Raw genomic sequence first — 26,222 nt, forward strand, 5'->3', positions numbered from 1 at the left:
ACCACGAATTGTTTGACCCCCCTACCTACATGTTTACTTAAACAGTGGTCAATCCTTCCCTTTTTGGGTAGAGATGAGTTAGCTTCCTGTTGGCGCGCAGTCTGGGTTCCTGAAAGGGAAATTCCAGGGTGGGTGGGGTGGGGTGGGGTGGGGGGTGGGGAATCCTATCTCTCTCTAAGTGCTCAGTCATTTCCGATGAAATTCTGAGGAAATGGTTCTTCATGACAGCAACTGACATGCCTCTTATTAGAGCAGCATGGAGATGCTGCGGCTGGTAGGCCAGAAGGATGTATGCTGTCTATGTAATTTATTGTGGGGTTTTCATGTTGAATTTATTCTACGCGTTGCTTATGGGGCACCTCGAGACTTTATAGCAACAATCCCTTTATTGGTCGATTGTCTGCGCCTCTTCCTTCCGCTGACCCTTGCCTCTTCCTCGTCTTCTTCTGGGCACAATTATTTTTTCCCTTGGGATGAATTGGCCGATGCCAGGCAGAACTGGCAAAATGAAATGTGTCTCTTCGCAACCAGATGTTGCAGAGAGGTCTTTTCAGAAGGGGATGGCACCGTCCCTGGTGAGCCTGGGCCCAAAATGGAAAAATCTGGGGGAAGCAGCTGCAATTTTGCCCCTGCTTGTTTTAAGAGCCAGCCCTGCTGCCGGCAGAATGAAGGCTGCCTTGAGGTGCAGAGATCTGCTTTGCAAAAACAGTCCTATTGCACACTTACCCGTGGTAGACCCTTCAGTTCAGTACAACTGCCATAGTAACCACAATAGGTTGCAAAAGCGTAGTGTTGTGGTTTGAGGAGGAGATGTGAGAGCAAGCCACTTGTTCTCTTTGGGACTTTCTTCGGAAACCATGCCTAAAGGTTTTCAAAGCACTTAACCGCCTGTGCATTTGATCGGGAGTTGCCAAATGAGCAAGCACCAGAAGAGATGGGAGGAGGAAAAACTAATACAATTGGGTTCAAATGCTGAGAAGTGGAAGGATGCACCGATGACATTTCTATACAATGCTTCAGTGGTGGGTTTTCAAAAAATTTTCAAACCTACTTTGTGGGTGTGACCTCCTTTGTGGGAGTGGCTTGGTGGCCATGTGACCTGGTGGGAGTGGCTTGGCGGCCATGTGTTTTCTCTCTCTCTCTCTCTCTCTCTCTCTCTCTCTCCTTCCTTTTGTCTCTCTGTCCCTTTTTCCTTTTTTTTCTTTCATCTCTCTCACTTTTTCTTTCTTTTTTTTCTTTTTCTTTCTTTCTTCCTTTCTTTCTCTTCCTCTCTCTGTGAGTCTGTGTGTGTGTGTGTGTGTGTGTGTGTGAGAGAGAGAGAGAGAGAGGTGGGTTTCAAAAAATTTTCGAACCTACTCTGTGGGTGTGGCCTCCTTTGTGGGAGTGGCTTGGTGGCCATGTGACCTGGTGGGAGTGGCTTGGCGGCCATGTGTTTTCTTTCTCTCTCTCTCTCTCTCTCTCTCTCTCTTTCCTTTTGTCTCTCTGTCCCTTTTTCCTTTTTTTCTTTCATCTCTCTCTCACTTTTTCTTTCTTTTCTTTCTTTCTTTCTTCCTTTCTTTCTCTTTCTCTCTCTGTGTGAGTCTGTGTGTGTGTGTGTGTGTGTGTGTGTGTGTGTGTGTGTGTGAGAGAGAGAGAGAGAGAGAGAGAGAGAGAGTGGTGGGTTTCAAAAATTTTGGAACCTCTTCTGTAGGTGTGGCCTGCTTTCCGGGTCCACTGGTGGAACCTCTTCTAACCGGTTCGGTAGATTTGACGAGCCGGTTCTACCGAACTGGTGCGAACTGGCAGGAACCCACCTCTGCAATGCTTGCACGTATTTAGGAGTAGATCGAAGTTCTGAGAAAGAAACAAGAGCTCTCCGTTCACAATGAGTAGATTCTTTCTGACAACCGGTAGTGGTGAGGAATTTGGGGCCAACATACCCAGAATGCACCAGGCTGAGAAAATCTACTGCAAGGGATTATCTTTTCTTAACGAGAGCAATTCTGATTCTTATCAGAGTCCAGGATGGGATTGGACACAGTGATGTGCTCAGGTAGCAGAGTTATTTTTTTTAAAAAAAAAACCTCTGCTTACCAGGACAATAGCTGTTGCATCAGGCCAAAGATTATCCAGTTTGAAAAGCAGTTTCCAGGATGGGCAACCAAAAGAGTCATAATTATTCTCTCACTCAGGTTCCTTCTGAAATAATAGAGAGAAATAAAAATAACTACTTAGTGGTTATTGTAAGCATTTAAAGCATCCCAATTAACTGTCAGAAATAAATTCCACCATATGTTGGCCTTTGAGATTCCAGAGTTTAAGGTAAAGGTAAAGGTTCCCCTCGCACACATGTGCTAGTTGTTCCCAACCCTAGGGGGCAGTGCTCATCTCCGTTTCAAAGCCGAAGAGCCAGCACTGTCCGAAGACGTCTCCGTGGTCATGTGACTGGCATGATTAAACGCTGAAGGCGCACGGAACGCAGTTACTTTCCCACCAAAGATGGTCCCTGTTTTTCTACTTGCCTTTTTTACATGCTTTTGAACGGCTATGTTGGCAGTAGCTGGGACAAGTAACGGGAGCTCACTTCATTATGCAGCACTAGGGTTTCAAACCACCGACCTGCCAGCCTTTCTGATTGACAAGCTCAGTGTCTTAGCCACTGAGCCAACGCGTCCCTCTTTCCAGAGTTTTGACAATGAAAAAAAACAAAACTAAACTAAATCCGCTTTCTTTCTGCCATGCCTCTTTCGATACATTTCATCATTTACCCTATATTTTGCCTTACAGGTATTCCTCATTTAGCAGCCACAGTTGGGAACCAGCAACTCGGTCATTAAGCGAAGCGGTTGCTAAGTAGTTGTCCATTTTTAGCATGATCATTAACTTACTGTCTATTTCTTCTAGGAGGCCATACAAAAGCGCTTTGGCCTTGCAAAGACCCAGCTGCGGGTTTACTTGCATTACCAGCCCTCCTATTTCCACCTTCACGTGCATTTCACTGCCCTGAGCTACGATGCCCCGGGGTGCTCTGCGGAGCGGGCCCTCCTGCTTTCCGATGTGATGTATCATCTGGAGCTGGACTCCCAGTATTATCAGAAGTGCCCCTTGACCTTTGGCGTCCGAGCAGGTGAACCTCTGCTGGAGAAATTCCAGGAAGCTGGTAAAGCCTGAACATCTGAAGATGTTGAAGAAAGAATGGAAGAAAATATATATATATACATAAACAAGAAATGAGGATACCTTTATATAGCCTGTAAGATATTTTGGGTTGGTATTTTGGTTTGACGGTTCTACCACAAAACCGCGGACGACAAAATCGCGGTCGACGAAAGCGCGTATGTGACGTCATCACAGCGGGACGAAAAAGATCGAAAAATGTAAAAATAAAGCTAAAACCTTCCCCTAACCCCCCCAAACCTAACCCTAAACCTAACCCTTAACCTAACTCTAAACCTAACCCTAAACCTAACCCTTAACGTAACGAAAAACCTAACGCTAACCCTTAACGCTAAACGTAACGCTAACGCTCTAACCCTAACCCTAACCCTTAACCTAACCCTTACCTTTATGTGAATCAGCTTGCTGTAATTTAATTTTTATTTCAATTTTTCGATCTTTTTTGTCGTGTTGTGATGACGTCACATACGCGATTTCGTCGACCGCGCTTTTGTGGAACACGCTTTTGACGGGTCACGGGTTTGACTTAATTTGTATTTTTTTTCTATTGGATGTTTTTAAATAAAAAATAAAATAAAAAATCACCAAATAGCTGTGTTTAGGAATTCCAGATGTATCTTCCTTCCCCTAGCTAGCCCCACTGTTTTTGGGTCAGTTCCCATTTGCCCAAACCAGCATAAATAATGGCCAAAGTTGATAGAGTTTGAAAATCAACATAATCTGGAAGGCTACTGACATCCCATTCTTGTGCTATGTGGACCACGGATTTGACATTGCAGATATTTCAGCAGATGGCAGGTTGGTGCCCTTCAATGGACTTGCCTTCAGCCCTACCAGCTTCTGTGGTGGTGACAAATTATGGACATTGTATTCCAAATAGATGCAGGAAACGATGCAAGCAACATTATATGTGCTTCATGTTTCCATTTCCTCCTGCTAAATCTTACAATACGCTATTATATCTGTCCTTCTTTTAAAGCAACAACACCTGACATTAACCTGGGTGCCTTCCCTGGGCTGATTGCTCTCCAGATTATTTTGGACTACAGTTGATCACCTGACCATTGGCTGCCAAGGACCCTGAATGGAGAAAGAAGCTCTCTATATCAGTGTCCTGCAATTTTAAGCTATGTGGACTTCAACTCCCAGAATTCCCCAGCCATCCTTTTAGGTTGAGAAACCCTGCTCTACACACAATCTGGAAGAAAGCCGCATCTCAAAACAGTAAAATGAAAAATGGACGGGGGTGCTGTATAAACATCACGAAAAGCCCAAATCAGTTCAGTCTATGAAAATTGGCTCTCTTTTTCTTTCCTCGTTCATTTTCCAGCTTTTCAGTCAATAGTATCTAGACGCTGTATTGGCTTTTCTAGCTCGGGGTTGGGGCATGTTTTCTCCAGATGTTAAACTCCAACTTGACATTGTCTTAGCCGATAAAGGAAGATTGTAGCTGCAGACTAACATCTGGAAGGCCACCCATTGCCTAATCCCCTAAGTCCTTATGTGACTTTTTGTTCCAATAAAACTGACCATGTGTTTCTTGTAAAGCAACTGCGTTGTTCCTCAGCATTTTTTTTAAAAAAATCCTAAAATCCACGTGTTTTAATGTTAATTAAAATTACATGACATCGTAGCAGCTCTGCTAATGTTAGGGTGAGCCAGCCCAATCTTTAAAAGGGAGTTTTCGCTGTCAGGAGTGTAAAAGAACGGATTAAGAAAAAAAGAAAGAAGGTGTAAAGAAAGAATAAAGGTATTTTAATACCTTTTATGCTTCTGCAGCCTCCTTCCCCACAGACCCTGTTTTTTCCCCCTTCTGTTGCTGTGACACTGACGTGTTCTTGCAGAAGGAATTCACTACTAAAATACAGAAGAATGCGGAATTCTACTCCATTTCTATTGCTCTTAGTATTTCTATCAAAGTATGATTTATTTCCCCAAACTGCAAATATTTAATGATGTAGATGGCTCAACTTACGAAAAAAAACACATTATTTTTTTTTGCTAATACAACTTTCAACCACAACTGGGACAAGAATTTTCATTGCCAAACAAGGTAGTTTTAAGTCAGGACACTTTTTTTTTGTTGCCACAATTGTTAAGCTAATATTTTCAGTTGTTAAATGAATCATGTGGTGCTTACGCCAATCCAGATGCCCCCGTTGACTTTTCTTGGCAGAAACTGGCTAGGCAGGTTGCAGATGGCAATCACTTCATCCTGGCATGTTGCAACCATCGCAAAAATATATGCCAGCTGCCAAACACCCAAATGTTGAATTTGTAACCTGGGGGTGTGTGGTTTTTTTCATTAAAAAAAAAAAGTCTTCAAAGTTGATCTGCGTTTTAAGTATATGAAATTATAGCCCAGAACTAACAGATTCATTGGGTTTTCATTGTGAATTGGGCCAGGATGAGTAGGTATGGTCTGCAACACTCATTTGCTAATTTTTTTCCCCAATGTGTTCTATATTGATTTACTGTCACTTGCCAGGGAAAGAACTGGGGCATAACAGGCCAAAGAGAAAATAGAGGAAGAAGATGGTAAGGGCAGCATTAACCGTCTGGCATCTGGATGTGAGCGAGAACATTGCTGAGTCGATCAAAAGAGAGCTGTTCCCAAATTCGGTGCCATGAGACAGAACTTAAACAATGAAAGGTCCCTATGCACAGGGGAAGTGATGCCTGGGGTATATCAATATGACTCACAATTTTGGCAGAGGCTAATTCTGTGTGAGTTTGCACAATTAAGTCTATCCAATTTGGGGCAATTAGATTGGCTGTTTCCTGTATTTCATTTCATTTCATTATATTTATATGCCGCCCTTTTCCCCCCGGAGGGGACTCAGGGCGGCTAACAAATCAAATCAGGGAAGGGGGGGGGGGGTTACAGACAAAAATAAAAAACGAAACATAACAATACATAATTTAAAAACACACAACAGTCATACCATTCGAGACGGGGGCAACAGCTCTTTAGCCCCAGGCCTGTCGGAACAGCCAGGTTTTAACGGCTTTGCGGAAGGCCTGGAGGGTGGGAGGGTTCGAATCTCCACGGGGAGTTCGTTCCAGAGGGTCGGAGCAGCCACAGAGAAGGCTCTCCTCCAAGTAGTCGCCAGTTGACACTGGCCGGCGGATGGAATTCGGAGGAGGCCTAATCTGTGGGATCTAATCGGTCTAGTGGAGGTAATTGGCAGCAGGCGGTCTCTCAAGTACCCAGGTCCAATACCATGAAGGGCTTTATAAGTGACGACTAGCGCCTTGAAGCGTATTTAACAGAATAACATAGTTGGAAGGGACCTTGGAGTTCTTCTAATGCTTAGGCAGGAAACCCTACACCACTTCAGAGAAATGGTTGTCCAATCTCTTCTTAAAAACTTCCAGTGTTGGAGCATTTACAACATCTGGAGGCAAGTCATTCTACTGATTAATTGTTCTCACTGTCAGGAAATTTCTCCTCAGGTCTAAGTTGCTTTTCTCCTTGATTAGTTTCCATCCATTGCTTCTTGTCCTGCTCTGGAGGTGCTTTGGAGAATAGTTTGACTCCCTTATATTTGTGTCAACCCCTAAGATATTGGAACACTGCTATCGTGTCAGCCCTAGTTCTCCTTTTCATTAAACTAGACATACCCAATTCCAGCAACTTTATATGGTTTAGCCTTCAGTTCCCTAATGAACTTTGTTGCTCTTCTCTGCACTCTTTCCAGAGTCTCCACATCTTTTTTACATCAGAGCGACCAAAACTGGATGCCGTATTCCAAGTGTGGCCTTCCCAAGGCATTCTAAAGTGGTATTAACACTTCAGGTGATTTTGATTCTATCCCTTTGTTAATGCAGCCTAGGACTGGCTTTTTTGGCAGCTGCAGCACACGGCTGGCTCATATTTAAGTGATTTTCCAGTAAGACTCCTAAGATCCCTTTCACAGTTACTATTATTGAGCCAGGTACCACCGATACTATACCTGTGCATTTTGTTTTTCTTGTGTAAATGTAGAACCTGACTGTTTTCACCATTGGAATTTAATTTTGTTAGTGATCATGTCTGTATCTTAAGCCTATCTTCTGGAGTGTTGGCTATGCCTGCCAACTTAGATGCTTAATGCTTATTTTAAAGCTTCACTAGCCCATCCTTTCACCTAAACGGTTGCCATCATGGCTTCTGCAGTAGTGAAAAACAGCATTTGGGCTTATCGGTGTAAAGGGACACAGCATAGGAAGAAAGGGGAATGGGGAGGGAAAAAAGAAAAGGTTGCCAGTACTTAATTGTATGTGGTTTTTACAACAGCTGCGGTGGAATTTGGCACTGGCCTGGCTTAGATAATGCCATTACTTTCTCCAGAGCAGATGGCACGACTACTTTTTCTCCGAGGACAGTTGGTTTCGCAGAGATGCGCAGCAAAATAGCTCCTCTTTCCAAGTGTGTCATCCATGACAGTTGCCACAACATCCCTGTGATTCATCCTTAACAGGAACCCCCAAAGGGAAGGATGGGCTTTCCAAGTGAAAGTAGAGAGAAGCAAGGAAACATGTGTTAAGACAGAGAATATTTGTGCCTGGCTGAACGCTGCAATTGGCTGGTTTAATCAAACATGCTAGGCTGGGGATAAATCACTTTAATGGCCAAGGCTGCTTTTACCCCACCCACCAGTGGTGGGTTTCAAAAATTGTTCGGAACCTACTCTGTGGGTGTGGCCTCCTTTGTGGGAGTGGCTTGCTGCCCATGTGACCGGATGGGAGTGGCTTGCTGCCCATGTGACCGGATATGAAGATGCCGATGACACTTGTCAGACCCACCTTAAATTACCTCACACACAGCACTGGCATGCATAAGAATAGGATGTAAACTTGTTTTTGAAAAGGCATCTTTGGTTTGCGTTAAAACAACTTCAACACACGCAATGTTCTGATTGCACCACAAACGCAGTAGTCATCCTTACCTTTCACAGAGGCACTGAGTTTTATAAATATGAGCATAATAGTGTAGAATAATCATATCCAAGGACCAGTGGTGGGTTTCAAAAAATTGTTGGAACCTCTTCTGTAGGTGTGGCCTGCTTTCCGGGTCCACTGGTGGTACCTCTTCTAACTGGTTCAGTAGATTTGACGAACCGGTTCTACCAAATAGGTGCGAACTGGTAGGAACCCACCTCTGCCACCCACCCACACAAACAAATAAAAAGGGGAGGGAGGAACCCTTTCCAAGGATCACTTGGGATATGGTGATAGGACATGAATGGGTGGGGCCAAAATAATTGGCTGGGAGGAGTTGGGGGGGATTTAAAATAGTGGGGTTGTGCAAGACTTTGGATCTGAAAGCAGAAAGAGGCTTTGGAGACATAGTTTTCTGCAACCCTTTGAACAGGTTGAACCTGGTTAATTGGGAAAAAAAGACCATTGTTTTGAGACGTAGCGGACAGGTGTGATGTTCTTGCTTCTAGATCAGGGGTGGGGAACTATGGCCCTTTATGTCCTGTGGATTTCAAGTCCAGGAATTCCTGAGCCAGCATGGAAGCATCTGGATCTCCACTCCTGATCTAGATGCTTCGAAGCACCTTTTTGCAGTCTTCTGGAGCGTCAAAACAAAAGGCCTGGGAGATGCGCATGGCCCAAGTGGCTGTGGATTGTTCGTCCCAGTATTAAGCCAATGCTCTGCAAATAAAAGGTTAAGCTGCGGTGGCGCAGTGGTTGGAGTGCAGTACTGCAGGCTACTTCTGCTGATCACCGGCTTCCTGCAGTGTAGCAGATCGAATCTCACCAGGCTGAAGGTTGACTCAGCCTTCCATCCTTCCGAGGTGGATAAAATGAGGACCCAGATTGTTGGGGACAAAAGGCTGACCCTGTAAACCGCTTAGAGGGGGCTGTAAAGCACTGTGAAGCGGTATATAAGTCTTTAAGTGCAATTGCTATTAAGGATTGTGTGTTGTGGGGAAGAGATCTTCCGCTTCACATGTTCTGTCAACAGAGTCTGATAGAACTGTTTCTGCAAAAGCGTTTTCACTCAGCTGTGAGCAATGATAAAAACCCAGCTCATGAATACAGACGGTACCCTTCGAAAAGGCTTCTGTGATATGTACTCTGTGCAACATGGGACTTTTTAGGGGTGGTCTCCGAAAGAAAAAATAACAGGCAGAATATGCTGCTGTGCAAACCAAATAACCCTTTGAACTGATGTGTACAACTCAGGATGTCCAGGTGCTTTAAAAAAAAAAAACTAAGATGGGTTTTTAAAACAAAATGGTTAGGAGGACTTGAAATAATCAAAGCTACTCTGTGTTTCAGTGGAACGGGAGATGAAACAACCGTCTGACTTTTTCCTTGGAATTCCCAGAGTGTGACTAGACTTGGCAGTTGTGCAGAAAACCACTTGGTTGTGCAGCTGGCAAGCGTGAATCCCTTTTTCTTACACAGCTGAAGTTGGAGCAGACAGCGCTGGTCGTAGACAGGGGGAGAATTAAGCAGGCAGGCAGGGGAGTTTCACACAAAAGCAGTGGTTTGTTTTAACCATGATTTATAGCCAGGGTCTCAAATTGTGGGCTACGAGCCCCAGAATGGTTGTGAGCGACTGGTGGTAGGGATTGCCAACATTTTACAGACTTGATCAGCTTGCACAAATAAAGCATGACTATTGGCAAAACTTGCTCTAGTTTTGCTCCATGCAGCAACCCGCAAATTTGGAGATGTCGCGTGATACCTTTGGATAAAATTTAACTCTAATCATTCTAATCACAATCAAATTCTGTGACTTAGCATATCTATGAACTCAAAGAAAAATGTGCAGCTGACATGTAGCCATGGTGGCTTACAATTGTCCTATTTATTTCAGGAGGACTTAGGTTCAGGCAAGAATAGGCTGGATTTGCTTCTTTGAGAAACTGATCGGTTTCTTTTTGATACAACTGGGGATAGAGATGTTCATATGCCATTGGATATGGGGCGGAGTGGCTGAAATAGCCTCAGTAAAATAACATACAGGTAACCCTTGATTTATGACCAAAATTGGGATCCATTGCTTAGCAAGGTGTTTATTAAGTAAGTCGAGCCCAATTGTATGACTTCTTTTGCTATTGTTGTTAAATGAATCATTGCAGTTAACTAAAACATGTGGTCATTAAGTGAATTCCGTTTCCCCCATTGACTTTCCTTGTCACAAGCCAGACTTTTCACTTTTTATACTTAGCTTTTTTGTCTTTCAAATTATCAGAGAGTTCTTTTTGCATGCTTGTTTACTCTTAGGTCTCTTTTTTTCCCCAGTGGTATTGTGCTAGACTGGGTTTTTATAATCTCATTTTTCAGAGTTTTCCAAGCTTCTTAAATTGTTTTCGCCTTAAAATTTCCATCCATGAAATCCTTTCAAGGTCTACATTTGTTGAAATCAGCTCTCTTAAAAGCCCAAGACACTAGTTTGACTATGTTATTCTGCTTGTGGCTGAATTCCAATAAGAAATTGTCATTCTCCCCCAAAGTTCTCGTACCACCTGTACAGGAACTCCTCTAGTGTACCATACAAATTTCTGAGCTGTGCCCTACAAAGTTCCCATATTACCTGTACCATAAAATACTACCAACACTGATGTACGTGCTGATATATATTTATTTCAACTTTAAAACTGTTTTTACTTGAATTCAAGACATTATAGTGAGCTGGAACTTTGGGCTAAAGATACAAATTTAGTGAGTGCCGCATTCTCCCCCCCCCCCCACACGTTTGGCAATAAATACATGCTGACATGGCAGATGAAGGTTGCAAGTGTTTACAATATTAATTCCACTGAGCAACAGCCTAAATATCTAAAATGCCTCCTGATTTTGGGAGATTTGCCACATCATAAAATGATTATCACAAAGGCAAGCTAGATCCCTTTCTCTGAAAGCTGGGAATTTGTTCCCCTCTAGCCCTCTCTTCAAAACTTATCCCACTGAAGCTGACCCTGGCTTGGTTTTTGGGGCCAATGTAGCTCTCCATCATGTTTCATATTCACGGCCTGTGCAAGGCCCGAAACCAGGGATGAAATCCAGCAGGTTCTGACAGGTTCTGGAGAACCGGTAGGGGACATTTTGAGTAGTTCAGAGAACTGGCAAATGCCACCTCTGTCATTGTCCCCAGAGTGGGGTGGGAATGGGGATTTTGCAGTATCCTTTCCCTGGAGTGGGGAGGGAATGGAGATTTTGCAGTCCTGCCACGCCGAAGCCACGCCACACCCACAAAACCAGTAGTAATTTTTTTTTAATTTCACCACTGCCCCAAATCCATTCTTTTCCATTATGCTAAAAATAACCTAGTAGTGTGCGATGGTAAAGGGCTGTGGGTTGCAACAGAGAAACCCTTTTTCAAATCTATCCCTGGCCACAGAAGATTTCTGGAGGATTTGTGGCTTGTCCTAGTGAGCTCAACCAGCTGCTATTATGGGGAGAAATGGATCCTATGGCTGCTCTTTTGGGTCCTAAGCAAAGGTGGGAGATTCACTGCATGTACAATACTTGCTTAATGATGCTAATTGGGACTGAAAATGTTAAGCAGCGTTTCTGTAAGTCCCAAAAAGTTCCTTATGACAATGACGCTTAGTGACAGGAGTTCCAGTTGCTATCATTAAACTAGAACTTTGCAGGTAGTTAAGGAGGACCTCTTATTTCAAATTCTGACTTCCTGCTGGCTTCCCCATTGATTTTGCTTGTGGGAGGCTTGTAGGGAAGGTTGCAAATGACGATCACGTGATTGTGGGGCACTGAGATGAGCATCATTATAAACCTGGATGGTAACAGTGGTCTTCGATGAGGGCCACCTGTAATTAAACAAAGGGAAATACCAGGGCATTACTGCAAAACTCAGTTTGTCAGTTGCCATAATGGAATCTAAATGGCCTCTGCATGAAAGAACTGTCGAAGGTTAACTTTTTCTGAGAAAAGGATTATCCCCATTTATGACAGTTTTGTCAAAACTTGACATATTTATAGATGGTTTCCCACTGTTTGTGGTTTTATGACTGTGGTTTTATGACCACTGCATTTGCTTAAGGATTGCTGCAACAATAACAACAAAAAGATAATAAAATCAGGTTTGTCATGATGACAAATTATGATCCTCATGACTTACAACCAGGGTGGACAGGTTCCATTTATAGTCCTAATCCGAGGATCACCAGGGGGGTGCAATTTGTCCCTTCAGCTTTCCTAAACAGTGTGGTGTGTGTGTGTGTGTGTGTATGCCCGCGTCAGCACGCATTCCCACAAATTCCAAGGAACCTGAAGGCCAGATAAGGAATAATGGGTGGAAACTGACCAAGGAGAGATTCAACCTGGAAATAAGGAGGAATTTTCTGACACAGAGAACAATCAATCCATGGCAACAGAAGTTGCCTTTAGAAGTTGTGGGAGCTTCACAGGAGTGGGTTCCTGCCAGTTCTAAGCTCTTCTATAGAAGAGGTTCCACAAATCTACAGTGCCGTTTAGAACCAGTTCCAGCTCCCTCCCCCCGCCCATCTGCACATCATCAAGATGAAGAGCGAGAGGAGGAATTCTGGGAGTTGAAGTCCACAAGTCTTAAAGCTGTCAAATTGGAACACCCCTGGGTTTTTTTCTAAAGGGTTAGGGGTGCAAGGGTCTTGTACCTTGACGGCTTTAAGACTTGCGTGCTTCAAATACCAGAGTTTCTGAGCTAAGCAAGAGCTTAAGTGAGTTTCACCACATTTTGCAAGTTGGCCATGTCCACCCAGTCACATGGCTGGCAAGCCACTCCCACAGTCACATGGCCAGCAAGCCACTCCCACCTGGTCACATGGCTGGCAAGCCACTCCCACAAAGCAGGCTACACCTACAGAAGAGGTTCTAAAAAAATTTGAAACCCACCACAGGAGCTTCATCACTGGAGGCTTTCAAGAAGAGACTGGACTGCCACCTGTCAGAAATGGTGTAGGGTCTTCTGCTTGGATGGGGGGGGGGAGGGAGTTTGGACTAGATGACCTGCAAGGTCCCTTCCAACTCTTGTTAGAAATCTATTAGAAGGATGTGGAGAAGCACTAATGTATTCCAGAGGTGCAAGTGTAGGAAACTCCAGAGTAATCCATCACACTAGACAATTATTAAAACCTACAATAACGCAGCACTCCTGCAATCCATACAGGGTTCCTCTCTAAATGGGGTGTACCTCAAAAGGGTTGAGGGTTGTTTAAAAAGGCTCAGGTGGGCCAGGCCAGGTTTCCACAGATGTGCTGCCTCTCCTGCTCTTCCTCCTTTCTAAGCCCCAATAGTACTCCAACCTTTCTTCGCCTGCCAATTCTTGCTTCTCAAAATTGGCCGGTTACAGGCATGACGGAAACACCTGTAAAGCCTTCTTGGCCGGGTGGTGTGCGTGTTTTTGTGTGTGTACATTTTTAACCCCCTCGTGGCTACCCTCGAGTTCCAAAGCTTGCAAAGGAATGCGAAGTTCCGGCTGTCTTAACAAAAGGAAAACCTTAACCTGCTTTTTTTCCCTCCCACGAAGCAGCCGCCCCGGGTTCAGACGAGACCTTTAACTTGGGATGAGCCGCTTGCAACTGTTGCATCCCCACGGCACGCTGTGCCCAAACCCATCCCCGCCCGGGAGGGAAACCTTCGCGTGCAAAGCAAGCTCCGGGCTCCTCATTTTCGCGCTGAACCCCAAAGGAGCCGGGGCCGTTGGGCCAACCCAGGCCAGAGGGCGCATGGGGGAAGCCTCGCTAAGTGGACCTCGCTTTCCTCGCCTCGGAGGCCGGCTTGGCGGAGCCCGCGCCTCTTAGAGCCGTCAGCAGAGACAAGCGCTAAGCCGGTCGCCTCCTTCGTCCCGGCCCTCGCCTCGAGCGCCCGCAAGGAGCAACTCCCGGCCGGCAGACGGAGCCCGGCCGCCCCCCTCGCCTGCCCACCGCGGCTGAGCCGGGGCTGCTCCCTCTGTGCGCAAGCGTGGCCAAGGTAGGGGCGGACCGTTTTCCCGACGCCCCAGCCTTTCTCCTCCTCGCTCTTTCTCCGGCGCTCGCCCTGGCTTAACTTGCAGCCGCCGCTCTGCAGCCGATTGCGCCGCGCTCCTCCCCGGCTCCTCCAGCTGAGTTGGCGCCGCTGCAGAGCGGAGCTCGCCGGGGCGCCCAAGCTGCAGGCGCCGGACTCTCCTTTGCAGAGCAGCCCCCGGAGGGCAACGACCTCCCCCTCCGCCTTTACCTCGCCAGCCTCCCCGCTTGGATTACAACCGAGCCGCTGCTCGCCGGCCCGCGGCCACCCTCCGCTTCCCCCCCGAGCCGCGGAGGATGGCTGGTGGCGAAGGGTAAGTTGGCTGCGCTGGAGCTGTGCGGGGCTGCCAGGGACGAGCTGGGATTGGGGCCAGGGTCTCCCGGCCGCTGGTGGGAGCAGCATCCCCTTCATCCTTGCCCATCCTTGCCCATCCTGCCCATCCTTCAGGCGGCCGGGGCGCCTTCCCTCCCCTTCGGCTCAGCTGCTCCCAGCGGCTTCTCCAGTTGGGGCGTGATGCCCGCGCTGCCCTGCCTCCTTAGCTAGCCGAGCGTTGCCTTTCTTGCGCTCTGCGCGCTCGGCCTGATGCTCGAAGGAGCATTGGGATTCTTCGGTCCACCCGGGCTAGAAACGATCCCGGCTTGGGATCTCCCAGCCTGCGAAAAGAGGCGCTGGGCTCCTTGTCTGCCGGGCTCCCCGCAGCCTGGCTTCCCAGGGCGCATCTGCACCCGGCGGCGGCGGCGGCAGTTTGTTGCGTCTCCAAATGTGTTCCAACTTGTAGCTGGGCTCTGCCTCCCTTTTGTTCCTTTCTTTGTGTCTGTGTGTTGGGAAGCCATGAGAGAAATAGATCTGGGCAGAGGAGCTGGGATGGGCGCTTTTGATGCCCTCCCCGAGGGGCAAATGGTGGGCTAGTTGGCATTTGGCTGTGGGCATGGGCTTGGCCCTGCAGGCAGACCAAACAAAGCTGGCTTGCCATTGCTTTGACCCAACAGAAGGTTGCTTGAGCATCATCACTTCTGTTCTTGCTTTTTGTTTGCAGGAACCCCCCAAAGCCTGTTTTAGGATGAGTTATTTACTGAGTTAAGGCTACTTCTCTTTTTCCATATCTGGAGGCCTTGAGCCATCTGGATGCAAAACTCATCCTCATCCCCTTGATCTTCCCTCCTTCCCTGACAGGCATTCAATCAGCCCACCAAGAAGAGGCTCAAAAGTCTCTGGAGCTTTTACTGAACGCAGGTGACATGGCCTCAAATGCTGGAGAAGAAACGGAGACCTTCTGTATGAGAAGCACCTGCTAGAACTGCCTTGAGTGCCTTGCCTCAAGCAGTGGCTTTTTCAGATTGTTGTGAAGTTTGACTTGTCACAGGGTGACAACTTGGGGAGAAGGCACAAGAAAGGGCTGCCTCCTTTCACAGCAGCATCGTCAACAGGTCAACGTTCAAATTGCTAAAAGCTATTTGGCCTTTGCACATAATTCAAAGAAGGGTGTTTCTCCCGGCCTGTAGAAAACATGTTTGGGTTATTATAGACATTATATGGCCCTTGGGTATTGCTACACTACCATGTCTATCAGCCTGGCTTCTGGGGAAGGAGTTGCAATTCGGGAACATCTGGACGTGATGACCTCCTTCATTTTTATCCAGTAGCTTCTCGCTGATGGTACTTGAATCTTAGAATGTGTCTTACAAAGTTTTAAAAGTATTCTTGTGTTGGTTAATTTAAATGAATCAGACCCAAGTTTAATAGTCTGATGGGAACTGGATAAACTGCATGGTTTTTGTTTTTTTTTTAAAATTGCTATGGTCTGTGAAAGTCTGGAGTTAAGCTCACATTATAGCAGGTTTTATGATGTTGGGAAGTGATTCAGTGGTTCAGGTTAACATTTTTTTATATGAATCCCTACAGTTGGTTGTGTTGGACTGTACTTCAGGACTAAGCCTGAATGATTTAAACAAACAAACAAACATGGGTGTATGTAGGAGTCTGAGGAAGGAACAATAGGTTCACTTTCCTGAGTCTTCGGAATACTTTGTGAAACTTCCGTTTTTGACTGTTTTAAGAATCCTCCCTTTCCTAAGAACAATGGGTTCAAGAATGAACAGTGTGCTGCTTGTGTAACTAACATTTCCAGAGATTAACATCTGCACCACTTCTGGATGAGAACTGAAGTGGCTGCTAGACTTGCCGATTACTTAACTCTGGCTTAAATTATTGCACTTATGTCCTTGATGGGACATAAGGAAATTGTAACTTCCTTCGGGATTGGGCGGCCTATAAATAAAATTAAACTTACAAACTTACAAACTTAACTGGTTCAGAATGTGGTAGCTAGGTTCGTATTGAGGGTATTGAGTTGGAGTTATAGGCATGTATAATTCCTGTTTGAGATTTCAGTGCCCTTCTTTGGCAAGTTCAAGATGCACATATAAATTTCTCTGTGGCTCATGTGGCCTCCTACTCAAAGGAAAGGCTACCTCCATAGGTGATCACCTTGCAACTACCATCGTGGTTGGTCATCTAACCATCATCTAACCACTGTACCACCATCAAGAGGTGGTGCAGTGATTAGAATGCGGTATTGCAGGCTGAGTCTGCTCGCTACCAACAGTTTGATTCTGACCAGCTCAAGGTTGACTCAGCTTTACATCCTTCCAGTAAAATGAAGACCCAGATTGTTGGGGGCAATAGGCTGACTCTGTAAAACTGCTTAGAGTGAGCTGTAAAAGCACTGTGAAGCAGTATGTAAGTCTCAGTGTTATTGCTATCATCTGCAGAAAACTTTCTTTGAAGGCCTTCCTGGAAAAAATGATTGTGGGCAATTTCTTAGGGCAGGGCCTTTTCAGTGACAGCACCAACACTTTGAGATTCCATTTTTTTTGGTGGTTTCTTTGTCGAGCTTTAAGAAAATTCTCAAAACGTATTTTTATTCATTTGTTTTCCCATCATGGTAGCCATGCCAGTTTGCTCTCTGTTTTTGATTGCTGGCATTGGAGATTTGTTTGCTTTTTTGAATTGCATTTCTGGTTGTATATCTTTTCTGCTGCTTTTTTTTCTGTAATGTTTTCTTTGTTTATGCTTTTGATAGCGTTATGATTGGTGTAGTTTAGTCTGGTTGGGTTTTATTTAGCTTTGATGTTTATTATTGTTCTGTCATTAACCCCTGAGAGCTGGCCTGGTAATTGAGAACATAAGTAGATAAATGAATGGGAAGCATATATACACATGCACCCATAAATACACACACAGTATACATATCCTGCTTTTAGTATATGAGAATGTTAGAAAGGGGTCACAGATAAATTAAAAAATTTAATTTCCCCTTAACAGGATGCTGGCTTTTTAAGAATTATGAGCCCAACGTCATTGTCCAATAAACCAGAAAAAATATTTTGTTTATTTTAGGCTTGTTAAATAAACCTGGGCAATTGAAATCTGGGTCATTTGTCTTCTATGCAGAATGGCATCATTTCTGCTTGACAATTTCTGCTCATGCATGAAAGCTAAAACATTTTCGCTCTTGCCAGAACAAAATTGTCTTATTCATGTATTTATTGCTTTTATGGTTTACCTTTTCCCTAAGAAGTAGAGGTGATGCTGATAGTCCTTCGCTTTATCTTTGCAATGATGCCGTGAATAACTTTGGCCCAAATTCTAACCACAACACCAGCACAATGTCCGTTTTGCTTCTCTGCTTGTATTGTACCAAAAAGGAGCAACTAAGGAAGAAGGAAGACGTTATTTTTCTTCTCTTGTCTTGACTTTACAGCTTACCGTTCTCCACAGGAAGTTCAGCTATAGATGTAAGATTTGCCAGTTGACGCCCTCCTATGGTTTTAACAGCCACAGAATTTTGATGGAGATGAGTAAAATATTTCCTTGTTGGCTGGATTCAGAAAACATTTTAGATTTGCCCTTTTGACTCAATTTGTTGAGCTAATCCTTCCAGTGGGTCCTCAGCCAGTTCAGTTACCGTAATTCAATGTACTGTACAGGTACTCCTCAACTTACAACCACAATTGAGGCCAAAATTTCTGTGCTAAGTGAGACATTTGTTAAGTGAGTTTTGGTTTAGGTTTAGGTTTATTAGATTTATATGCCGCCCTTCTCCCAAGGACTCAGGGCGGCGTACAACATTAACAGAAACACATAATACAAAAGTTTAAAAAAATTAAATAGAATACCCCAAACAAACCCAAATAGAATTGACAATAACATTTTTTTAAAAAAATTAAAATTAAAATTAACAATGATCAGTAATTTATTTTGTTTTGTTCAGGCCAGGCCGGCTTGCTGGAAAAGCCAACTTTTTAGGGTGCGTCGGAAGGACCGGAGGTCGGGGATTATGCGAAGCTCCGGGGGCAACTCATTCCAGAGGGAAGGCACTCCCACAGAGAAGGCTCTCCCCCTGGGCGTCGCTAGCCGACACTGTCTGGCCGACGGCACCTTGAGGAGACCAACTTTGTGGGATCGCACTGGACGATGGGAGGCTACCGGTGGCAGTAGGTGGTCTCGCAGGTACCCTGGGCCTAAGCCATGGAGCGCTTTAAAGGTCATAATTAGTACCTTGAATCGCACCCGGAAGACAACTGGCAACCAGTGCAGGCCGCCTAAAAGGGACGTAACATGGGAGCACCTAGGTCTGAGTGTGTACTCAGACAGTTCAGTTACCGTATTCAATGTACTGTACAGGTACTCCTCAACTTACAACCACAATTGAGGCCAAAATTTCTGTGCTAAATGAGACATTTGTTAAGTGGGTTGTGCCCCATTTTATGACCTTTCTTGCCACAGTTGTTAAGTAAGTCATTGCAGTTGTTAAGTTAATAACATGATTGTTAAGTGAATTTGGCTTCCCCATTGCCTTTGCTCGTCAGAAGGCGGCCAAAGGGGATAACGTGACCCTGGGACGCTACAACCGTCATAAATATGAACCAGTTGCCAAACAGCTGAATGTTGATCAAATGACCATGGGGATGCTGCAATGGTCATACGTGTGAAAAACGGTCGTAAGTCACCTTTTTCAGTGCCATTGTGACTTTGAGCAGTCACTAAACGAAGTGTTGTAAGCCGAGGACTACCTGTACTTAAGGAAACCGTAGATTAGCTTGTGGACCTCCTCTGCAGAAATCATTTACATCCAGGAGACTACATCTATGTCAGATGACCAGATATCCTGGAAGTCCTAATGGTGGAGCTCCATCTTCTGCTGTGTTTTTATACGGATACAGTAGGAAAGTTGTTGTTGAAAGTTGAATAGCAATAGCAATAGCAGTTAGACTTATATACCGCTTCATAGGGCTTTCAGCCCTCTCTAAGCGGTTTACAGAGTCAGCATATTGCCCCCACAGTCTGGGTCCTCATTGAAAACTGCCTCCGTGGACTCACGATTTGCATGCAAGACAGAAAGAGAGGAGGAGAAATCTCAGGTTATCTTTGGACTAAGCTATACAAAACTTGGTTGGTTAAGTTTTGGTTCTCTTTGTTGTGTGAACTGTGGTTTATGCGAGCCATGGTTAAGGAAACAATAAGGGCTTAATGGTTTATATTAACCCACAGTTGGTTAATGTGGAAGAACTAGGCAGAAATAGTTACACTCGCATCTCTTGGTTTGAAATCCATAAAGTACCAGTGAACTAATGTTTAAAAGGAGATGAAAAAAGAAAAAGAAAAGATGAGTGACTTAATTCAAGGAATCTCATGATACATTTAGAGGACAGCTTGAATCAAATAGCTCTCTAGATATGTCTATACTTGCTCAGTGACAAAAATATAAGTAGACATCCCTGAGTAAGTGGCTCTAATGCGGGTCGATTTGTCTTCCTCTCATATCCCAAGCATAGTGTTTTCTAACAAATTGGTATATAAATGGAGCTGCCACTCAAAAATAGACAATATGGGTGACAATGACATTTGTGTGAATGAGATCTGCATATTCCCAAGAAGATTCAACAAGGCATTATGATTAAAATGCCGTGCTTTTGAGTTCATATAATTATCTAAGCAATGGATGAAATATTCCAAGGAGATTTGATCTGAAATAATCAACACAACTCTAGCCATTCATAAAGGGATGATTATAGCTAGCAATTGGCTAGGTCAATAGATCTTTATGTGGAAGACAAAGTACACATAATTTAAACAAATTCATTTATGTAGAGCAAACAAAGCTAGCCTTTCATTGCATAGAAGGAAGGGGAGCTCAAATGAAATGTTTTTTCAGTGCATTTCATTATCTGCTTCTTGTCCTACTCCAACCTAAAAACATTCCTAATAAAGTGCATTTATGAACTAATTTCTCAACACGGGACAGTCTTGCTAACTCTCCCCACAGAGATTTGGACCCTCACCTCTCTCCAGGCCTTCCGAAAAGCCGTTAAAACCTGGCTGTGTCGGCAGGCGTGGGGTCGATGAGTTCCCTTCCCCTCTCGAATCATGTGGCTGTTGGTTGTTTTATGTGCCCTGTACTTTTTGTGTAGTTTTTGTGTTTCCCTTCCCCTCCTTGGGTTTGTGCGCCGCCCTGAGTCCCGCTGGGAATAGGGCGGCATATAAATAAAATGAAACTTGAAACTAGCCAGTCAGTATAAAAATCAGAAGTACCTAACTAAAAAGCTAGAAAAAACAGAGCAGTGATAAAAAGTCGTATATATGTTATGTTCTGTTTGGCACACTCTGAGAGGCCTGGCTGAAACAGAGACTGAAAGGGTGTAGTTCTTTTTCTTGAGAAGTGAAAAGTTTTATAAACAGGCTGTGTCATCTTTCTTCCCAAGAAAAGGAAAGTGCTGGGCAGAAGGAGGAAGTTTAAAACACTTTAAAAACAGCTGTTGCTCAAATCTTTAACATAGATATGCGGAAAAATATATTTAATTTTGGATGTGCCTTGCAACTCACTCTCTCAAGCCTATGGGAATGTGATTTCTGCTTCAAAAGGGCAAGACATTGTACCCTGAATTTTCAACATTTTGGATCCGAGGAGGCTTTGGGGCCACAAAAAGGGAAGCTTAAAGCCCTTAGGTCCTTCCTTTAAGATTATTCTGCACTAAAGGGACTAGAAGGAGCAAAGTAGGGATAGGGAAGCATGTCCAGATGTTGATAGACAGCAGTTCGCTACATTCCTGATAGTCATTTTGGGTGGGGCTGCTGGGAATTGTGGTTGAAGAACAACTGGAACACCTCCCAGGAGTTCCCAACCCCTGGATCCTAAAATATCAGTACTTGTCCAGCCTCTCCCATTGACACCTGCTGTGGTGGAGGATCAAAATGGGCTACTAGCAGTGGTGGGTTTCAAAAATTGTTTGAACCTACTCTGTGGGTGTGGCCTCCTTTGTGGGAGTGGCTTGCCACCCATGTGACCGGATATGAAGATGCCGACGACACTTGTCAGAACCACCTTAAATTACCTCACACACAGCACTGGCATGCATAAGAATATGATGTAAACTTGTTTTTTAAAAGGCATCTTTGGTTTGCGTTAAAACAACTTCAACACACGCAATGTTCTGATTGCACCACAAACGCAGTAGTCATCCTTACCTTTCACAGAGGCACTGAGTTTTATAAATATGAGCGTGATAGTGTAGAATAATCATATCCAAGGACCAGTGGTGGGTTTCAAAAAAATTTGGAACCTCTTCTGTAGGTGTGGCCTGCTTTCCGGGTCCACTGGTGGAACCTCTTCTAACCGGTTCGGTAGATTTGACGAATTGGTTCTACCGAATAGGTGCGAACTGGTAGGAACCCATCTCTGGTTAGTAGGATCAGGAAGATGCAGTTAAATATTTCAATTGTGTTTGCAAAGATTTAGAGAAATTCAATCCAAGAGTTTACAGTGAAGACAGAGATCTTCCAAAATGGTGGGGGGAAACTCCTGTCCCTGCCCAAGAAGGACATTTTAAGGTTTCTCACCAACGGTTGCATGGACCTCTTTTGGAAAAGGAGACCCAAACCACTGGATATATTTTCATAGAGTCCTCAGTTCTGACATGTTATACAAGATGCAGAAACTAATCTATGGAATTCAAGCCAGCTTGTCCACTATACAAAACCAGAATGGCAGAGTTCCTTACTTCTCTCTCCAAGCATCTCTTTCTGTGCTATGGTCTGGAGCCGCCATGGAATTGTCAAAAATACATATTCTTCCCATTACTTAATCTTTTGGCAAAGTGAGGCAATCCAATATTCATTGTCTTACTTGCACTGAAGATGTATTTTCATACATTAGGAATCTTGAAAACTGCCATGCTGGTTTCACGTAATATATTGACTCCTTGTGCAATTCCTTTGATTTTTAACACATAATGTGTTTAGTGACTGAAGAGAATATTTATAGCTCAAGTTAGGAAAGAAGAACAAGGAGGAGAAAAAAGTGAAGAGAAAAGAAAAAAGAAAAGAAGAAAAGAAAATTCCTTATTGGCCAAGTGTGATTGGACACACATTTGTCTCCAATGCATAAGTTCTCAGTGTACATATAAACGTCAAATTTGTTATTTGTTGAACTGTGAGGTCCTGGCTGCTTTCACTGTTTTCTTACAGTCATTTCATTAGCAAACTAGCTAGTATCATGAGTGCTCCTGATCAGTGCACTGATGATGTTGCTTAGTTTGGTAATGAAACGTCTGCGAGAAAACCACCAAGCTCAGATAGGACCGACGACCCCAAAATATGTTTTAGCTGCCTGCCTGAATCTAATATCACGTGAATTCAATCCTTTTGCCCATCAAAGATGGGGGAAGTTGGGATGATTGACAGCAAGTCTTGAAGGATTCAGGCAGGAGATTGCTAATTTTATTTGAAGGCAATGAGACTCCGCTTAGAAAACAAGCACTCATCCTTAAGCTATGAAAACATGGTTTGTCTTTTGGTGGGTGGGCTGATGAAGCCAGCTATAAATTTCCAATGGGAAGTGGTTAGAAAGAGAAAAAAAAGGGGGAATTCTGGGGTGACTGATTCTGTGCCTTTGAGAGTTTACATTAATCAAACATAATGAAATGCAGAAGGTAGAAAGAGGGGAAACTGGATTCTTTCAAGCAAGGTTTTGTTGGTGGTAAAGGCAGGATTTATTGCCTATTATGGCTTCGCAAAGTGGGCAGCTTGTTAGCCAAAGGATTTATCATCAGATATTTGCAATGCTCCCCCAACTCCTGTCCCTATCTGAGAGCTTTGCTCTTAATCATGGCTTTGGGGGGTATTCCGTGTTTCTGAGCATGGGCTTGATCAGGGAGGGCAACTATGGTAACTTTACACAGATGCTACACAGATTAATAGAGTTGGAAGGGACCTTATAGGTCATCTAGTCCAGGGGTCACCAAGTGGTGGTCCGTGGACCATTGGTGGTCAGCGAGAAAATTTTGGTGGTCTGCAGAAAAACATTTGCATTTTTTGCATTTTTTATATTTCACTAAATCAGGGATCCTCAAACTACGGCCCCTGGGCCGGATACGGGATGGGGTCCTTCAGGCACTCAGCATGGCTGCCTGTTTAGTAGCTCCAGCCCCTCCCTCCCTTCCTCCCTGGGAGTCCAGGGGCTTCAGTGAGCAGTGTGCAAAACTTCGCCCGGGCTCCTTGAAAGACAGAGTTTGCAGGGGGCTAGCCCAGTCTAGAGTTTGGGCTGATTATAAGACAAACATTAATTTTTGGCTGTATTTGAGATTCCTACTTGCAATGGACAGCAACCCTAGGGTTGACCCAGCCTGCTTCTCTCTGATAACAGCCAAGCTAAGTGCCGAAGGACCCCACCCCATCACTAATTCATATTAGTGGTCCACAGGATTTAAAATGATGAATTTAATTTAGTGGTCCCTGAAGTCCAAAAAGTTGGTGACCCCTGATCTAATCCAACACACACACACCCTGCTAAAGCAGGAGACCCTACCCATTTCTGACAAATGGCAGTCCAATCTCTTCTTGAAAGCCTCCAGTGATGAAGCTCTCACAACTTCCAAAGTTGTGAGAACTTTTGGACTTCAAGAACAAGAATTCCTCAGGGAGGAACTGGTCTGGAACTGGTCAGTCTCCAGGGAGGCAGATGAAAGGAAGGCAATTGAAGGCACATTAAAAATAGGACCCCTCCCATATAGACTATTATGAAATAGGCTGTCCTTGGAGGTTGGACGATGTACCAGACAAGTTGAAGCTGTGGCATTTCTTGCAAAAAATTTCTGGTTCTCATTTTTTTCTGCCATTGGGTGGGCTACGGGTAGATTCTTCTTTAAGGTTGCACAATATTTGGGGTTTTTAAATCATCTGGACAGGGTGACATTAAGAGCACAAGGCAAAGGACCAGCAAAAGACTCTGCCATTGGTGGAAAGGTCACACAGCCTTGTAATTAGTTGGTTTCTGTAGCTCTCCTCCCACTTTTGATTGTGCAAGAGGTTGCAAACACATGAGCAACATCTTGGGATATAATTTTTACAGTCTTGAACGGAAGAACAAAGTTGAGTCGTTGGCTCCCAGTTCAGATCCAAATAAATAAATTACATTAATTTTTTTTAAAAAAGTCAAATTGCACGTTAAAGCAAACCTATTTTCTGCATGGAAAAAAAATGAGTTTGTGGGTTGCGATGCATTATGCAAATAAAACATATACATGTATGTTTTATGCCCTCGACTTACAACCAAACTGAGCCCAAAATTGCTAAGTGTGAGTCATTTGTGAAGTCAATTTTGCTCCAATTTATGACTTTTCTTGCCATAGTTGTTAAGTGAATCACACTGCTCTTGTTAAGTTAGCTTCACAGTTGTTAAGTGAATCTGACTTCGCTTGTCAGAAGGTTGCAAAAGGGAATCCCTGCAACCGTCATAAATACGAGACAGTCGCCAAGTGTCTGAATTTCGATCACGTGACAATGGGAAGGCTGCAGCAGCCATAAGCGTGGAAAACAATCACAAGTCACTTTCTCCAGTGCTGTTTTAACTTTCAATGGTCATTAAACGAACTGTTGGAAGTTGAGGACTGTCTGTATACAATTTAAGACATGCATGTTTATACTGGAATTCAGTGAGGCTTCATTCCATACCAGAAGGTTCTGGATTACAATCAAATTTTACTTCTGCTGGCTTCCAAGCAGGAAAAAAAAGTATAAAATCTTGAACTCAGGCAATGTCTGGAAATGTATTAAGAGAAGAGAACTCAGAACTCAGAATTAAACTGTGGGGTCCTTGGTGCTCTCTGAGCTTGGTGGTATTTTGAGCTTGGAGGCTTAGTGGAGGACTGATGATGTTACCTAGTGTGGTAATGAAATGTCTGCAAGAAAGCCACTAGCCCAGAGAGTATTAAGGAACTCAGATTGGAAACATAATTTGAAACCTTTTCTGCCTCTAATCTCACACAAGTGCTCAAGGTTTTTATTATTCATGTTCATGCCACCTACATTTTTAGGAAGCTTAAAAGCTTCAGGAGGACTAAAAGATGTGGTGGGAACCAAAGCGGAATAGATACATAAAGTACTCATAAATGATAAATTTGAAACAAAATTAACTGAGGAGAAACCAACTTGTCAAAATGGGGTGGCATTTAGTCCCAGAAAATTTAGGTTAACAACTACTCAGATGCTTTTCTTTTTAAATAGGCAGTCAAATAGTAAACCAATGGAAGGTTTTTCTGGCAGGGAACCCATTCTGTAGAGCAGAGATGAAAGCCAATTTAATTTCTGGAATATAGAAAGTGGCTTGGCAGAAGCATTTCACCTTGGGCCGAATTTGGATCCCCTTTGTGTAAATTATTCTGACTGCTTGTGTCGCTTCATTTAAAAAACATAAAATAACAAGAGTTGGGAGGAACCTTGGAGGTCTTCTAGTCCAACCCTAACCCTATACTATTTCAGACAAGTGGCTATTCAGTCTCTTCTTAAAAGCCCCCAGCGATGGGGCATCCACAACTTCTGAAGGCAAGGCATTCCACTGTTTAATTGTTCTCACCATTAGGTAAATTCTCTTTTGTTCTAGGTTGCTTCTCTCCTGATTAGTTTCTTTCCATTGTTTTGATTCAAAGGGGATTCTTATTAAAGGCACAGCTCCATCCATATTGTTAAGACTGTTTGGCTGATGTACTTTTCTAAAGCTGGTCACTCATAATATCTTTATTTAGTTTAGATTTTAAACTGTTTAGACCTTAGGAAAGTTCTTT

The 26,222-nt window shown here is 44.0% G+C and overlaps 2 protein-coding genes across 3 annotated transcripts in view; both read left to right on the top strand.

Moving 5' to 3' along the window:
- DCPS (decapping enzyme, scavenger) overlaps positions 1-3,340 on the top strand; it is a 68,826-nt gene extending 65,486 nt beyond the window's left edge. The window contains exon 6 of the mRNA XM_032229973.1: positions 2,884-3,340. Coding sequence (XP_032085864.1) covers positions 2,884-3,150 — 267 coding nt within the window. The 3' untranslated portion in view covers positions 3,151-3,340. The remainder of the gene's footprint in view (positions 1-2,883) is intronic.
- A 10,777-nt stretch (positions 3,341-14,117) lies between these two features.
- The window catches only part of ST3GAL4 (ST3 beta-galactoside alpha-2,3-sialyltransferase 4), a 160,637-nt gene continuing 148,532 nt past the window's right edge, over positions 14,118-26,222 (top strand). For both annotated transcript variants that reach the window (XM_032229149.1, XM_032229152.1), the window contains exon 1: positions 14,118-14,416. The gene's annotated coding sequence lies outside the window, so the exon portion shown is untranslated. The remainder of the gene's footprint in view (positions 14,417-26,222) is intronic.

This window comes from Thamnophis elegans, chromosome 13, assembly GCF_009769535.1.
Source record: "Thamnophis elegans isolate rThaEle1 chromosome 13, rThaEle1.pri, whole genome shotgun sequence".
Classification (NCBI taxonomy): Eukaryota; Metazoa; Chordata; class Lepidosauria; order Squamata; family Colubridae; genus Thamnophis; species Thamnophis elegans.